At 36.7% G+C, this 18,799-nt stretch overlaps 1 protein-coding gene across 1 annotated transcript in view; it reads right to left on the bottom strand.

Moving 5' to 3' along the window:
* Nucleotides 1–233: 233 nt before the first annotated feature.
* The window catches only part of LOC104917438 (glypican-6-like), a 105,537-nt gene continuing 86,971 nt past the window's right edge, over nt 234–18,799 (bottom strand). The window contains exon 3 of the mRNA XM_031557761.1: nt 234–272. Within this exon, the coding sequence (XP_031413621.1) occupies nt 234–272 (39 nt within the window). The remainder of the gene's footprint in view (nt 273–18,799) is intronic.

An 18,799-nucleotide genomic window follows, 5' to 3' on the forward strand; every position in this document is an offset into this window, starting at 1 on the left:
CAAACTACCCAGAACATCTTTGGTATGCCTCTACATACCTAATGTCAGCAACAACACACCAACTCTTCAACGTGATGCCCCTGTTTCATCAGGATATGACAAGAAGTAGGTGTCACAAAGGAAAAAGCAACTACTGTATTTAGACTTCAAGAAAACTGTAGTTAAATAGGAACATACAAAGATATTTCTAAGAGCTAAACAGGAATTACCTGGAGAAAAAAAAATAATAAAATCTACAGGTAGGAAGGCTGGCATACCGTCTGTAATAAGCTCTAAGAAAAAGGAACAGAGCAAAAAGATCATCTTAAACTGTAAATCTGGATCTGGATCCAACTACCTGAAAGAAGAGGGACATTTCTCCTATAAGATTTAGATCAAATAAGGAAGGAACGTATACAGAGCTCATTGCTGAAAATTGCTCAGCTGCTGCGAAACATCCATGGCAAGTGCTGGCTGTTATTGTGGTGGCCTGACCCCCAGCAGCTATCTCCAGAAGAATTCCTGCTGTGCTTCCGAGTCCACAAAGACACTGATTTTCTTGCATCCTGTTGCTGCCATCTGTTAAGTGCAGAGGTCCACTGCATTGTGGCTTCCCATGCCATCTGCTTTGCACTCCTAACCTGCTTCATGTGACTTGTTGGGTGGGCTGACAGCAGGCTAGCATGTTAAACTGTACTCTGCTTCCCTGTTTAATATGTTTTCTCATCTCAGTAATGAGAACTGCCTTGGATGGCTGCAGTCAGCTGGTGAATCACAGCAATGACCACTAAGCAATTTAGACTAATTGTTTTAGGGCAAGCCATCACACTTGGGATTTACCATATATTGAATTGGTCATAGCTATTGAAATTTACCTATTTATTTGAGAGTGACAGATACTGTGCATTCTGTGCAGTGTTATGAAATGGCCTTATTTTGGACAAGATATACTGCACTTGCACTGGTTTTAGGGGATGGAATATGTATATATTTCATGTGTCCACATCTCATTGGTTACTAAACTCCACTTAGATTTTGTCAAAACCTGTTATTATTAGTTTTAAAATTTCTTGGCTCATATTATTATATTCCTCCTGGATTAAAAAAAAAACAAAACTCTTCACATTCCACATATATGTCAGCTGTACACCACTCCTTGCAGCTCTTTTCAGACTCTCTCTCTCTCTCTCTATATAGTGTATATACATATACTGTACTTTCTCACTATACATACTCAATACTTTCTATTTATATATAGTGTATATCTTATATACATATATACACAAGGACTGCTCTGAAAGTCATGCATCCTATTTTATAATGTTGGCCCACAACATCAGAGGCAGATATTGGTGGTACAGCAGTAGGGGTTGAACCTTCCCATCAGTATTCCATTACATGTTGCTGTGTGACAGATGGTAGCAGAGGGGTGGTCTGACAAAATGGCATCTGATATGGAAGTGCATTTGAAGAAAATGTATCATTGAATTCCCCCATGTGGAAAAAATGGCACCCACTGACATTCACTGACACTTACTGAACAGTTGTGGAGACCAACCAGTGGACGTGAGCAGAGTGAGGTGGTGGGTGGTGCATTTCAGCAGCAGTGACAGTAGCAGTGGAACACCTCTGCTGGTGAAGATTTTAATGAGTATGGCATGCAGGCTCTTGTTCATAGCTGGCAAAAATATGTTGCTAATGGTGGTGACTATGATGAAAAAAAGTGTTTTGTAGCCGAGAATTTGCTCTATCAAATAGTGTTATTGTGCTCTTTGTATCTGTTTTTTCTATGGATATAAATAGGAGGCATTAGTAGCTGATTCTACTAGTGCTTGCTCTCCATAATTTTTTACTCAAGTAGTTCTCCCATTTGATGATATTAATTTCTCTTTTCCATATACTGTCTGTTTTATTGCATTTAGCAGTAATCTGCCTTCTGACATCTTTCAAGAGCATTCTACCAGGTTGATTACTGTACAATCCAGTGGTCTTTGTCATCTGGGAATCTAAAATAAGCAGTCATTATCTGTGCCCAAGGTAACTCCATATTCATTGTGCAGCAAATCGAACAGAATCTTGTCACTTTGAATTCAGTGTACGCAGAATACAAACTCACATGAACACTGTTTCAGACTTATAAACAGAAGACAATCTGTGTGCACATACAGTCTAGACTGAATTGAAACAAGTGTACAGGTGGTTTCACAGAAACTTTGGAGTTCTACCATTTTCTTCATTAGAATATTGACAGATATAAACTCTTCCTATTATGGGAAAATACAGAACATGCTGTCAAGTAAACCTCTCTGACTTCAACTGCAAAGGATACCAAGGAATTTTTTTTAGGGCAATCTGATACTGCAAAACTAGGAAACATACTGATTACAATAACTGCTTATGTGGCACAGTGTGTATTCACTGTTTTCTCTTTCTGGTAAGATTAATTTGCTAAAAGTTGTATCTAGAACAAGAGCATGCTTTTAGCCTTCTGTGCAGACATTGAAGAAGTAGAGATGCGGGCTCTTCAGAAAGAGATTCATCTCACTAGTGTTAGGCACCTGTCTTTCTGCACTGACAGTGAAAACACCCCAGTTGGGCACCTAAGACTAGACATCCATTTTTAACATGTCTACAGAAGTCTAAGGAGTTGAATCACCCACTGGGTAGTGCTAGCCTTTGTCCGAGTGTGAAGCAAAGGATGAAGAACTGGAATTTGTTTTTCAAACAATGGGGCAGAGCTTCTCCTCTTGGGGTATCTATTATCCCAGTCTCTGTTCTGGATCAGAAGTCAGCTGATTTTATGTCTATGTAGTTTCTGTCAAAAAATCTCTGTGCATTGCTGCAGAACTAAGGTTATATTTCATGAACACTGTGCAGCTACAGTGCCTCTGCTTCTTCACAGAAATAGTCTGAGTGAGTCCCTTCTTGTGATGTATCTGGAAAGCATAGTGTGACTGATCTGTAAAGTTAATCTGCTTTGCATGTGATTCCTAAAAATTACCAGCTCATATTCAATTTGACCAAAATTAGATGAAAAATAATTAGACAATTTCCTTGTGTGTCTGTTTAATTACGAAAATCCTGCTATAAAATGTAAACTAATATTTGCTGATCATTTTGAAATAGCTTCCCCTTTAGTTTTTGCAGACATTCTGTGTTGTAATAGCAAAAATATATTTTTATCAGAAGGAAATTAAATAGACAACTTTGTACGTAGATTTCTGAAATGTTCTAGAAAAGGCCTATTTCATACTTTCTTAAAACGTTTAAATATTCTGTGTGAAATGAAAAGAAGAGATGTAGGGGAGTTTTATTTTTCTCCATCTAAGACATTTCAGTGACAGCAGAAATGACTTTATTTTGATCAAAATTTCATTTGCCATTCCAAGCTTTTCCTAATTGAGCAGGTGAAAAGCCTGTCCAATCAAAAGCCTGAGAAAAAAATAGATTTTCAGGCTTTTTATAGAATACTTCAGACTTCAAATGAAAAAGCTTTTCTCAGTATATTAAAAAAAACAACAACAAAACAAAATACCAGCACCCTCAAAACTGTTGGAGAAATTATGCAATTTCCCCTGCTAACTCAAGAAGACTGACAGCTGGTAATCTCTCAGACATTATATGCCAGATTATAGAAGAGGTTTGTTAAGTAGGAGATCAAAGATTCTACCATTCAAAGGATTCATTTTCTTGTCATCAACCCATGGCACTGCTGTTGCTGATCTGAGAACCCAGAGAGATGCTCTGCTTTTCTCTTCTGAGGTCTCCATTAGGACACTGTAGCACACAACACCATCCAGAGCTTGCCTGTGCCACCTCCTGGATGTTGCATACAAACCAATGATCCCTGCAGTTGACAGTGGCAGTATGGAATGGTAAGAAATTTCAGCCTTTCCATTTACTGTTGCTCTGTTTAAATCCAATTTGGTGGGATGCATGGCTCACTCCGATGTGAATAGATGAGCACATTTAAAACCAGATGCCAGACATCTGTGCCTGTATGATCCACCTGTTTCTGCTGCAGAAACACAGATAAAGGGAAAACCACTACCAGACCTAGAAGCTATTGTCTTATAAATGTAGCTTCTGATGCAAAGTACTATGCTGATTGCTTCTCTGACTCCAACAGATCTACTGGTACATTAAAAAATCTCATCACAGTTCAGCCATGAGAAAGAAAGATTGCAAATGCCAGTGCTTTCCCTGTTGTTCTCACACAATGTGCTTGCAGGAGTGAACCTATGAGATCTGCTTTAGGCAAGGACCTAAAAAGGTGTAGAGAGCAAAGATGCAGTGCTGCTCTCCCACTACTTTAAGCTGGGAAGGGCACCATGAGATTTTAAAATCTATTAGCAATTAATGACCAAAAGGGAGGCAACTGGCTGAAGATGAACTGTTGCAAACAACAGCGTATCAGCTTTCACAGACCTAGTGATTTCTACGCTTATGCAGCAGAGAGGGAATTACACAATTAGTGCAGGCTGCCTGCAGCTCACACAGCAGAGCAAAGGAGTCAGATTTCAAAAACTGATAGTTTCTGACAGAAACTAGATTATCCTTCAATCACATAAGGAGCTCAGCTTTTGTTTTGTTCTGTGTTGTTTTGTTTTAGTTATGAAACACAGCTCAGGGATGCAGTTTGGACCAAATGAAGAATGAGATCAGGCAGTGGTAGAGGTGAAGGAAAAAGCAACTTCTGTGATAAACCCCTTAGGAAACGAAATGGTACTGAAGAGGTGGTAAATGGCTTACGGTAGTGGAGGTATTCTGTTACGGGATACAAATCAAGTGATTTCTCACAGCCGAGAGAAACAACTTCACTCTGGGGCAAATGCCTCACCATTGTACTCCAGAAGTTGTGCACTGATATGCTGTGCCTTTCCCCAGAGCTGAACAAATGTGTCTTATTGCCAGGGCTGAGTGAGAAAATGCTCACAAATCAAGATGAACAGAGATGAACAGACTGAGACATGAAACAGTTTCCAACTTCCATTCCCATCAATAAGAACAGAGAGAGAATGGAAGGAAAGAAGAAATGCCTTCTTGACATCTCCTGAGGGAGGTGGCATCAGCTCCCTTCATTATGGAAGGAGAGGAGATGAGGAAAAAGAAGAAACTGGAAAGCTGATACAAGACAGAAAGCTGTGCTGTTTCACAATACCAAGAGTGAGGGAAAAACAGTGAAAATTGTTTTGTCATGCTGCCAGATCCATAGACATCAGGAGGGTGCATCTCTGTGCTATCGCATATAAAGAAATAGTGAATGAAATAAGAGGCATCTACGTGTGTTGCTGTTAATGAGCCATACATAGAAAGTCAGTCCATTTGCAATTATGGGCAACTCAGAGTTGTAACTAATCCGTTTAATGTTCACTCCACTCAGCCCGAAGGCATAAGAGCTCATTCCTCTTCTATTTCTGAAGTATAAAACACAGGCAAGCCAAAGCTATCGTTTAGTTTATTGTATGGCAAAGGTACTCTAGGCACTCGGGCCATCTCTAAGCACCAACCTTGGCAGTATTTAGCTCATTTCTAAGAAAGAGAAGATTGGATGTAAGTTATCAAAGCCCCCAGCATCACAGAGCTTTGGGGAAAAAAGATATATGAAGCCCAAGTTTTCTAAGCACCCAGTCAAACAACCTTAGACAACAGTAGGAAAACCTTTTCCTTGGTCAGAGATGACAGTCTTGCCTTTCACAGCCCACTTAGTAGCTTTTGCTGCCTTTTGCTACTTCTCATCTGCCATGGTTTGTTAAATGCACAGCCTACTCCCCACAGCTCCCTTCTGGCAGCACTTGCAGTCACACTTAGTCTTCTCTTGAGATACGCCACTGGAAAAGCTTGATGCACAAAGCCAATATCCAGGATGAAAGCAGCTGGTTCTGATCAAAATCAAAACTGTGAACTGTCACATAAGTGATAACGTCTATTAATATACTTAGATGTATGCTAAATATGTAAAAATGTACACCTTCTCTTTTTTCTTTATTAATTCATAGCACTGTTATTTTATAATACATATTTGACTTTAAAATGGGAATCCACACCTAAAGTGTATTTTGAGAGACAGAAATGTGTATGATAAGTTACACGTGTATAATAGAGCACTATAAGCCTTAATCAATCTGGTACAATCTCAGAACTGATGATACTTTGAGCAGAAGGCTGAAGTAGTAGACCATCTGAGGTCCTTTCCAATCTAAATGATCCCGTGAAGTCAGACAGAAGACAACAGAATTGTTTGTACCCTTCAGTACTTCATTAGTCCAGCAAGGATAGTTTGTAATTTCTTCTTTTCACATTTAGTATTTATTGTCATTACTTCTCTTTGAATCGATCTTCACAAGTCTGAGATACCATTTCAAATGAAAAACACAATTATCTAGCCAAGCAAGTTGGCATTCTTCACCCAGAGGGATAATAGAAACGTGGGTGAATAGTTTTGTAAGTAATTTCAGTTTTCACCCAGGAGAATAAGTTCACTTATGAACCTTTTTAATATAACTGCAAGTATCTTGGTCTATTTATTGCAGCAAGAAAGGTGATGAGCACCCTGTGAACAAAGTTCTTAGGTGGAGGTGCTAGAGGCTTTTAGAACTTGGGCCTGGATCTACCTCACACAAGGCTGGGCACCTAACGAAGAGCAAAAAAGAGTAAAATTGACTTGTGCTTTCTGGGAATCAAAGAGAGAGGAAGTAGTTCAGAGCAGAAGTGGAAAAACTTCTTTCTGACAAACACAGCGTGCTGTGAGCATCACCAACAGGCCTGCTTACCATAAATCTAATAGGCAAGTTGTATTTTTTAATGTAACACAAATAATTGTAAGTAGCTTTTCTTTCAAGTCACTCAACTAAATTTAGAAACAAACTGTGAGTACATCATAAAATAACATTGAATTAGTATGTTCATTTCACGGGCAGTTAACCTTTATGTCTCTTTAATAATTGATTGCTTTAATACTCTGTTAATATTATTAGTTTCATTACTTTAAGATCTTTTTTTCTTACCTTTGGCCTTTTATTACATTAGCTCTATAAATTTTCATAGGATTGATTAGTTACAAGAAAGAAGTAGTTATGCTTTAACATCATTCTGCCTTTGGAAGGGAAACACTTCTAATTTTGCTATATATCTTTCTTCATGAGGATAATTGAAATACTGTGATTCCTAATTAAATTAGTGTAACTATTAGTGTAGCTCTGGCAAAATGCTATGATTTATAGTCTTAGTCCAAAAAAGGAGTAAAACTAAGCTATTTTTATAGTAATGTTATCCATTTATAATGCTGCATCTTAATCTTTCCAGTAATGTTTCATAACCTCTAAGTATTTCAAATTATGTTGTTAATCATGCAGGGACAAAGGCAATTTGATGCTATATAACATATAATAATATTACAGACAAGAAAAGTGCAAAGGGTCAGGTCAAGCTTTTCAGATTATATGCTGCCTCAGAAGCAAAATGTGAATGAAATGCTGAAAGGGCTCTGTTGGAAGGACTGGCCATTCTATGAAGTTTCCTGAATGAAATGTGAATTCATAAGCATTTTAAGATGTGAAGGAAATACAATTTTCAGTTGAAAATAGAAGCACATAGAGAGCAGTAATCAAGTCTGTGTTTCAATGGTTTCTTCACTTGCTTGATTTTGAGTTGCTTCCTTTCAGCCCAGGGGCCTGACTGGCTTAGTTAAAATATGTCAGTGGCCTTGACTGATTTAGCATTGCTACTGTCTGACATTGCTCCCAAATTGTAAATGAGTTTGATCCAACACTTGCTAAATTGAATGAAAAGTCAGAGCCCAGCGGCTCTGACTGATACTGGAGCAGTTCCACAGTCTGTATCATTTATTAGGACATTTTATTTGGCATGATTTGAAGAGTTCTTAGGTAAGGCTTATATCTTTTAATCTGCATTGCTTGCTTTCCAAAATTCTGTCATTACTAGAAAGCTTTATTGAAGACCTTCAAAAACTTAGTATTGCTTGAGGCATAACAATACAATAGTCTTTAAAAGATATTTGCTACATAGAGATGAAGCTAGAATGATGTGGTAACAAATTAAATTTCAGAACACACTCTGTTGACCTCTTCATCTTTAGTGGGCAATTTTCATATCATCTTATGATTACAAACTAATCACTCAACTTACCACAACAAGCAGGTTCAGAATGGACCGGGGACTCATCCTCACATTACTCGCTTATTGTTTTACTGAATGTCACAGAATGGTTATCTCATTTATATTAACTAAATTTAAGCTCAATTATATCAAGTAAACTTTCATTGCTGCTTTTCATACCCTAAATCACTTAGCAAATAACATGTTTCTTACAAAGTATTTTCCAGGCAAAAAAAAAAAAGGTTATGTAAATATACTTAATCCAAGGTAATTTGTCATGATGGTCAGTAACTAAATTTGAAATATGACTGGCTTAATTGCCAAAATAAAGCCAATATTTTCCATATTTCAGTAAAAGTATCTGCTCCAAGAAAGTCAGATTCCATATGTATACAGCTTAGAGCCTAGTCTGTAAGATTTAATTTAGAATAATTTCTGTATCATTACCAATGAAGCCGTCTTAAATGTAAATACTAAGATGTTTGGATTGTGGCCAACATAGTGCACAGCAACTATCAGTATATGCCACAGTCAGGGAAAATTCAAATACAAGTTTGTAGAATATGTTTCACTGAGTGCACTTACAGAGCAAGTCAACTCAACTCAGCAAACTGCTTTATATGAAGCTTTATTTTTCACTTAGATTCAAGAAGTTTAAACGTTTCCAGATATTACTCATCTGGACCCTCCATTTCTTAAATTTAATGTTTTAGCTCCTGGAGATTAAAGGTGCAGTTTAGCATGAAAGGTTTCAAAAGTGAATGGGGGCAACTGGGAACAAAACTAAACTGATTTAATCTGTATTACCTTTCCCTCAGTGATACTTCACTGACTTCAGCAGATTTACTTCTTGTACATGAAAAAAGGATCAAAATCAGACCCAGAATAATACTTGCTAATATTTTAGGAAGAAGTGCACAAGATATGAAACTCATTTACATAATAGGAATCCAGTCTTGGCTGTTTGGATTTTCCTTCGTTATAAGCATATTGAAGAGGGATGTATTTTCTTTTATTAAATCTCATAAACATTCCAATTTATCTATGCTACACCTTTTAGAATGAACACCTATGTGTAGGTGATAGCATTTTCTAAAAGAACTAGCAAGAAGGAATTATTTTCTGGAGAGACAATATAAAGATTATGTTGTTACTTGTGAAAACTCCATTTACTTTAATGTGGTTAAAAATGATTCAGTCTTAGAAGCTATTAAGAGATTTTAAAGCTAAAATTACTACGATGACTCAGGAGGCTTGGCAACTGCAGCTGTCATTGCGAATTGATTGGCAAGGAGAAAAAAACGAGGAGGTGGAGGAAGAAGCTGGACTTCTCTGGATGAGAACTACATCTGTTATGCTTGGGGGTAAAGGGTGACTCTTTTCTCTATGAAAAATTCCCTCGCACAATCACATGCTGCTTTGTTTTGAAGATGTAATTTTCAATCACTTTTTAAATTAGCTGTTTTTCCCTAGGGGAAAGGGCTTATAGGTGTCTGCGAAGTTGGGCCAGTTAACGCAGATGGTGAACGAGGTTTTTAATTTAGCCAAGAAGTATTAGGACTGCACAGCTACATATGCATGCTTACAGGTAATAAAACACCCCTGTAATTTTTGGGCTGGATCACCAGATCCGGAACTGTTAACTCAGTCTAGGTGCTGCCATGAACTCAAAGAGACTGCAAAAACAAACGAAGTCTGTGACAGTACTTATTTTTTTTTACTTTTTCTTAAAAGAAACAACAACAATACCAGACCAAGCCAAACCAAACTAAAAATCTTAAATAAGTAAAAATAAGTTTAACTTGTCACTATTTCAAAATTTCTTTTTATTGCTTACGATTTCCATTACTTCAGCCTTTTTAAAATAGAACACAATACATTTCCTGTCCATAGAGTAGCTTATTTTACTGATCTTATTTTCATAGAAGATGATGCATACATGTGGAAGATAATGATACAAGCTCTTACTTAATGACATGGATGCATCTCCCCCTTTGAACTGGTGGCTTTAAAGACAATCTCTATTTTTCATCTTGGTGCAGATATCTCAAAAAATAGGTCAGTTAGGGTAAGTTAACTAAGTCTCACTTTTTACAGACTCAAATGATGGATTATATGTACTAGCTACAGCACATGCTGCTTAATATTGTGTAAAATGTGTAATGACAGCTCAACCTTCCAACACATGGCAAAGCATTGTTCCTGAGTTTTTGCAGATGGGGAAGAACAGGCTTACCAAACAGGGTTTGGTTTGATTTGGTTTGAGATTCTACTCAATAATACTGCTGCTTTGGATATTCTGGGGGTGTCATGATATGCTGAGATGCAAATAAAGTTGAGTTCACCTAAGAGGTACACACAAACATCCTTCTTGCAGTATGTGTGATGTAGTTCTTATGAAGCTTACAAGTTGCAGAGTTTTCTAGTGGGATATATAATTCTCCAAAAAAAGTTTTTTTGAAAAATATTGAAGTACATGCGTAAAAAGGAAACAAAATACCTATGTTGATTTTGTAAAAAAAAAAGCACTCTAAAGAAGACATTTAAAATATTTTAATGATGAAATCAAAAAGGTCAAAGAGTATCCTGCAATGACATTTTCAGTTTTCCCTTGTTATTTGTGACATATTGTACAAATCTGTGCTATGCACATACACATATGCTCTGTAACATCTGGAATAAGATGTGACCCAGACAGCTTTTGCTGGGAACATATCAGCCAGGGGATTGCTGAGTGATCATGGTTTTATTTCTGAATAAGTGAATAACTTTTACTTAAGAAGAAAAGCAGGAACAATATTTAGTTTTCATTAATCATTAAGCGAAATCTTTCATTATGGGAATATCTGAGATAACTATCAAAGCTGGTAGACAACAGTCTTGCTATTGGAGCTACTATTTGTACCAGTTTATATACTTTTATGATTCTGTATTTTTCTAAGCCAATCTGCAGGCCACATCAAAAGCTCTGGGCTGATACACTGACATTTGACTGACTTAAGATATGTTTCTAAAAAGAATGATAGGGTCTTCAGTTTGAGAGTGTTTGATGAAACACAGTTAGATAAGCATCAAACAGTTAAAGCAGGAGAGAAAGTCTAACAAGCCTCACATTATTCTCTACACTGAAGTATTTATTAATCTTCAGGGATATTACTGGTCACAGTAATGCTTTCCTGGTCACAACAAGTTTTCCTGATAATAAAAAATAGATTTTTCCATTATATCACTCTATAACAAGCACTGAAGAGCTGCTAAACTGTAGTAACTTAAATCTAGACCCCTGTTGTCCTGGCTGTTTTACTGCTTATGATAGGCAGTTACCTGATAGAGGTGCGTTCAGCTGGAAAGGCATTTCCTGGGCCACTGAATCCTTTCCTGTCATTCCATTACCTCCCAGCCTCAATTAACACAACGCTGTAATATAACATCTACTCCACTTACCTTTCAAACCACAGGCTCACAGCCCTTCCAAATACCCTATTATAAATCTAAGGCATACAAGAGGAGAGAGCAGAAGCCACAAGCTAACTGAGCCATAGGGGAACTCAAGGTCACCACCCATGTCTGGGAGGCCTTCGATAGGAGAGACTTTGTTAGCTGACAAAAGCGGTTGTGGGAGAGTGCATCCCCTAGACAAGCCAAGAAAGAAGATGAGCTCTTAATGTCTGATATAATCCTTTCCTCAGTCTGTTAACCTTAAAATTGGAAGGAAAGTAAGGCGGATTGAGAACAGCCTAGCTTGAAAGGACACTGGGCAGTGGGCTGAGAGCAGGCAGCTGAGCTCCATCAATTGGAAGCCAGTCATAAAGGAACTGTACTTAATAATGGGATGTTTGTCTCAATAGCAAAAAAACCCCAAAACATATAAATAGGAAAGATATCAGAATTATATTTTTGCTGGAAAGAAAAATAAGGGTATGAAGGGGGTAAGAAAAAAGCTTTACACAATGACTTCTCTAAGGAGCAGCACCAGGAGCCATAAAAGTAGGAGCTGCAGCTGACTCTTTACCTCTTGTAACGCCCAAACATTTTTTCTGCTTTTGAAAGCAGACAGACACTTCAATTTTGCAGCATTCTCTTGATATATCCTTTGATGTTAATGCATTCACATTTTTCCATTTTTTTCTCTTTTTTTTTTTTCTCTTTTACTTTCGTTTTTTTACTCCCACTACCAGCTTAAAATTTGAAGAACTTTCTTTTACTTGGAACAAAGATGTTTATGGAGATGTGACTTTCAGCAATACCCAGTTCAAGCTAGCCTTCATCTGCTTTCTGCTTTATCTTTACACAGTCTACTCAGTGATTCTGGAACATAAACACAGAAAGAAAAGCCTCTCTGAGGTGATGTCCTTCTGACTCTGTAATGAAATGTCACTAAAACAGCCTGCAATCAGCACTGGGGAAAAAGAGATCATCAATGCAAGAAAAAGGAGTCATGTTTCAAAGACTGACAGCAGATCTAAATCTGGATGCCGCAAAGCAAAGGCCAACTCCCACTGAAGCTAAGAGCAATCCTTGTCTCCTTGTCTTAATTTCACTGGGGGAGGGATGCTGAATATATCTGAGCTTTTGCTTTCTCTGGGAAAGAAGAATGCAGAGGATTATAAAGGTGGCCAACAAATAAAGTCTACTGTTTAGATCCTAGAATGTAATAGCAACTTTACAGAATATATTAAAGTAGAGCTCGTGGCAGCTCCTTATTTCATCACATGTTTAAGGGACCAGATCACTGGATTTGAATTTGAAAGTGTAATTTTTATTTAGGTGGCCAGCTGAGGATGTTGGTTTGTTTGGTAACTATAAACACTATGCATGTGTTCATATCTGCCTTATTAGGAACTTAATCCACTTAATCCAAAGAATAAGGATTTCATGTGACTTAAGATGACTGACATTTGAAAAGTTTGAGAATGCAGATTCCTTTTTTTTTTTTAAATCACTCTGAGATTTTATTTGTATAAATAGTATTTGTTCATCAGAGAACTAACATACCTTCCTGTACTTTGTAATTATTATAGGAGCTGGAAATAAGACTTATTTCATCAAAGTTATCAATCCTTTTAGGTGGCAGCAGAATTTATCTGCGATAATCTCCAAAATTAAGAATAAATTCAGGGAACCCTCCTCCTGCCCCCTTACCCCCCAAAAAAAAATCAATGCAAAAGTTGAAGTAAAAAAAATTTGCAATTCTAGATCACTCAAGATTTTGTAGTTTAGTGTGCTTCCAATGAAAACAGCAAAAACCCTCTCTCATGCAAACGCATGAACATACTGTAGGTCATGGAAAAGAATTAGATGAGACAGAGAAGGTAAATGACACATAGAGTCAACGATACATTAAGTGACTATTTTATCTTAAGGACATCAAGATTTATAGTCTCTGAAATATCCCAATGCACATTTTGATTTTGATGGAGCACCATTAAACTTTATGTCAGGTGAAGTCTTCCATCAGTACACACGTTAATCTGGCCATTGGGATGTCTGAGGAATTTCTGTGTAGAGAACTACAATACTAAACTCACAGAGAACAACTATGAAGCATGACACCAGGTGTTGAAGATTTCTAGTTGCCTGATATCACCTAAAAAAGTTGAAACAGAGACAAAATAATTCAGTTTTAGTTTGGAAAGAGTTATTATATAATTTACAGAAGTTATTATATATAATTTACAGAAGAAAGAAGCCCTTCTTGTCTGCACAAAAATTGAACTGTTTACTTTGAATATGAAGGTGCGCCTGTAAATGCATGTCTAATCTACACATATCTTTGATAGTATAGCATAGTACAATGTAGCATAACGTGTTCAATGATCATGAGCTTATCAACAGCTGTGCAGTTCCTGAGGGACAGTTCAGCAGCCCATTGTAAACTCATCTTACACGTGGAAATGGAGAAGTTTCTTACTACATCATTTCATTTTATACTCTTTATCAGAGTATATATTTTCATTAGGAAAAGATTTGAATATTTTAGAACGACTTCATGTATTTTTTTCAGGAACATCTTTTTTTCTCTTTTTGCTCAAAAGCTAAAGTGCCATTTTCAGTTTAGCAGCATATGAATCAAATAGAGAAAAAAATATGTAAAAATCCAACCCTTTTCAATACAAATGAAAGTGGTATCTTTCTGTAAGTGAAAACAATTCTAGGATCTCATGGTTTTATAATTGTAAAAAAAAATTGCATATTCCTCCTTTTTAATGATCAGAAACTTTCCTAAATAATTACAAACTTAGAAGATACTGAAAGTAGAGTGGAACTGGGACTGGTAACCACAAAAAATCACCGACTCATAGAATCATAGAATGATCTGGGTTGGAAGGAACCTTTAAGATCATCTAGTTCCAACACCTCTGCTATAGGCAGGGACACCATCCTCTAGACCAGTTTGCTCAAAGCCCCATCCAGTCTGGCCTTGAAATATATTAAATATCTTAAAATACTTCATTTACTGGAAATATCTCTAGCTTTGAATGAATCTTTACTTAAATTGTTATTCTGAGATGCTGTTGAAGTACAATCTTTCCAAGAATGTCTTAGTTGGAATTCAGATACATATACATGTTTAAAGCTTAGCTACATTAATGTGAATTAATTACTGTGTTTAAACTCCCATTGCTTTCAGTGGAGAGCTCTGATAGGATTGAGCTCTTTGTCCTTCTAGATCTGTAAACGCTGGTTATCAGGTGTGAGCTACACATCTTGACTAATCTTTCATGATCAATACAAAGAAATAAACACCTTGTATGGGATTCACCTGACTTATCTAGGACCTCTATCTCAAAAAGAATTTAGCTGCTCTCTGAAGCTATCTGTTTATCTTCATTGACAGCAAAGACAAATGACTACCTGGAACAGAATGATCTACCTTGTGGACCAATACATTATAAAGGATGATCTCTTTCTGTTGTAACAATGCATCAGTGCTAAAGATCTCTATCACTGCTTACAGCACTCCCTCTGTTCTTCGAGGCTGGTCCCAAAACATCTACAAACGCTATCCCCTGTAAAGTAGCTGATTAACAATACAGATGTCTGACAACATTACAGCTCAGTGATCCAAGGTTTTGATCCCCACAGAATGGTCATTGTCCCAACTGACTCTCAAATCTATTAATGTAATGTTGTATCTCATTTTTGAACAGTACTTATAGTACACACTACACAGTTTACTCTTCTGGGTACCACCCACCCATGGCAGTGTTTCTGTAAGTGCTTGGTTTATGCAGTCTGTAGTAGCAGCAACTGAGTGATCACAGCAGCTTCTGATGCAGCTTGATAATGTAGATTCTTTGGCCTGCCTGTAGGCATAATGAGATGAACATCCTACATAAAGAGTAGGAGGGGTCTTGGTCTGTGTTGATGAAAAAGGTCCAGAGATCCGTTGCCTTGTTAATTCTACATAGATAGATGATTTTTTCTTTCTGGCACTAGCAGTCTTTCTGTGGAGTACGAGCACTAGTAAGCAATGTCAGTCACGCAGAAATGCTGATTGACTAGCTACTTCTGTGCTGTTACCCGGAAAAGCAGAATGAAACTACACCAGACTTTGCAAAAGTCCAGGTGGACAGGAGAGCACACTTTCAGAAATGTCAGATTATTTGTGCCTTGTGTTACTCTGCTGATTTCAGACAAGAAAATAAAACCTCATCCTGTAAAGGAGTAAACAGGGCTTCCATAATTTCCCTTAAAAAAAAGAAAAAAGAAAAAAAAAAGCAAATAACACCATTGCTAATCCTAGAACAGGATTAACAGTTTGGAATTTGGCATTGCATTGAAGTGCAAATATAGTTTATTAAACTTGTCAGTAATTGCTATTTTGGGCTTCTCTATAGTGAACGAGTCACCATTTTAATGTAGAGTGAAATTACTACTCACTGCCATAGAAAGAGACTCTTTACTTTAATATTCGAATTTTTAAAGCCTTACTATAAATTGCTAGAGGTGAATTGTACACTAACACTATAAAAATAAAATGGAAAACCTCTAAAGTACTGCAATCCAGAAAATATATGCACTGTTATCACAGATCATAAATGCAACTACAGATAATTTTAAACATATGGTAAGCTTCTGCTTAAGTACTTATATTTTAGGGAGCATAACTGTGCTCTAAATCTTATTGTAGTTACAGAATAATTTTACTTCAAACATTTGTGTAGGTAAATCCAGTGCTGCTTATAATGATATTTATTTGAAGCTGGATTGGTTTACAATTTGCAACTCATTAATTCAGCATATAATTCCAAATAAACAGGGAGTTTCTTGTGTAGCTATTTAACTCAACAGCAATGTGTTACTGTAAAGTATTAGCTATCAACAGTTATTTCACGGGTAGCAGAACTAATGAGGTGCACTATGTCTATCAGTTTCTTTCTGGCTTTTTTCTATACGCCATTACATCTTGCTGCTGTATTTCACATCCTCAGTTGTGGTCTCCCTTATTCTCCCACCACTGCCCTCCTACTGAATTTATCTGAAATTGGTTAAAGAATTCCTTTTTCCATCCAAACATTGCTGAGAATCGACCCTGAGATAACACCATAGTACGGAGCCTCAAGGGAATAAGGCATCCCTAAATTATGTGAACATTTTCACCTTTCTACAGTTCTAATTAGATAATATAAAAAATACATAGAAAGTCATAAGTGCTTCAAGACAAAAAAAAAAAAAAAAATCACCAAAGAACAACACAGCACAGGCATAATTTTAAAATGCAAACAAATGCGCTTTGTGCTTCATCCCAAATACATAAAAGTAACAAGCTGAAAATTCAAGTTATTCAAAATGGTCAAATGGGTGCAGACACAGCTACTACTACACAAACATGAATTAGGTTTGAGGCAAAGATTTTATTTTGGCATTTTTTTTAAATGTTTTCAATTATTCTTACTTTAGTGCAAAGTCTGCAGCTTGTTGGCAGCTTGAATGTACAGTTTCCCCTGGATCAGATTTTTCACAGACACTTATCTAATGAGTGAGTGAGCAACAGATGCGATATCCCGACTTTTTTCATTTCTTTGAGATCTGACTAAAATGTTCACAGCTACTGAAGCTCATGAAAGCCATTTAAGTCATTATGTGATAAAACTGTCTGTTTTTTTCCTGCTATCTCTTCTCTCACCCAAGTATTAATATATGGGCTATCATATTAGTTCCTCATGTTAGTACTTTTTTTTTTTTAAGATTGATTTTCATAGACTACCTTTTTATTTTCAAGATTTTTTCTTTTTTAAGAAGAAGTCAGAAGCCCCTCTTATTTATGCTCAGAGACACAGCATTGTGAACATGTTCTGCCAGTGTTGAACTTGTTCGAGCATCAGGCAGCTGATACTTCAACACTTGCAAAAACAAACTTTGATTTGTAGACTGAATAAGGGAAACTAAAAATATGTCTGAGTGGAACCAGGAATTAAAGTTTGGGGACTATAAGTGGTAATAAGAAAAAGAGAACCAGATCATTAAATTCTAATAAAAAACTAATGTGTCTTTTTTATGATTATTAATAATAACACTATGACAATAGTTTGAAACTCAGTGGACTTCAGCACTACACTGTGCAAAGAAAATAGAAAAAAATGACTATCTAGGCTCCTTGACTGCTATGTTCTGAATAGTCTTGATTAAGTAAATATTGTTGTAGGCAGGAAGGGATAAGTCATATAGTCTGCCAGCAGAATGTAGTATTTTAAAAGGGAGAAATGTTATTTATTTCTTTTAAAAATTTTATTGTGTGAGTAAAGTATATACAAGTGAGCTTCATATGCAAAAAGGTTGTGAAGTGATACAAAAAAAAATAGGTAGGAGTCCATTGAGTAGACTCTGAGGGAGAGCTGAAGATATGTTAAGGTAAATACACAGTAGAGAAAGCTGATAAAAACCACCCCTTAGCACAAAATGTTAAATAAATAACCAAGTGCACATTTATATATTTTGGGAGCCAGTTTTTGTATGTCTGATACACGAAATAGATCTAAACAGCTCTGAGATCAGATTTCTCTGGCGAGGATTTGCAGCGTAGCCTGGGCAGACATATGAAATGCAAACAGAAAAGTACTCCCAGGCGCCTTAATATGCTCCCCTGTGTCCTGTGCTCAGCCTGCTCTTAGACTCATCTTTGCCCCATTAAGTCTTCGCTGGAGAATCAGCTATTATTCAGCCAAGAAAAACTGGTACAAGATACGTGAGCTGGAGACTGTAAATGTGATGATGGGTTGCAACACTGCATTTCCCCTGCATTATTGTTAGTCATCCATTTTCCTTGCACCATCAAATTCTAACTCTCTTCTGACACTGTTGGGAACCCTCCCAATTGTCTTGCCAGCATTTGTGATGATTATTACCACAAATAGTGAACTAAACTGACACAGCTACATTTAGCAAAAGAACTGAGTATCAAAGAAATAACCATGAATTTTGGTGCCTTTTAATCTGAATATTGTTTGTTGACCATTTTGCCCATAGCAAATGGTCAGTAATTTAAAATGGCATGGATAATTAAATGAATTTATTTTTTACTCTTTTATTTCATCAGAAAATGTGGCGCTACTAAAGAAAGATTTGTAGGAAGAAAAATTTTGATGAAATTTATCCACCAGATTTCTTAGGTCAGTGGCAATCTTTTTCCCCCCACAAAGCTTGAGAAAAAGAATTTGACAGCTTTAGCTCTGTGACCTACCTGGTTATTTTGAGTTCT

Source organism: Meleagris gallopavo, chromosome 1 (assembly GCF_000146605.3).
Source record: "Meleagris gallopavo isolate NT-WF06-2002-E0010 breed Aviagen turkey brand Nicholas breeding stock chromosome 1, Turkey_5.1, whole genome shotgun sequence".
Classification (NCBI taxonomy): domain Eukaryota; kingdom Metazoa; phylum Chordata; class Aves; order Galliformes; family Phasianidae; genus Meleagris; species Meleagris gallopavo.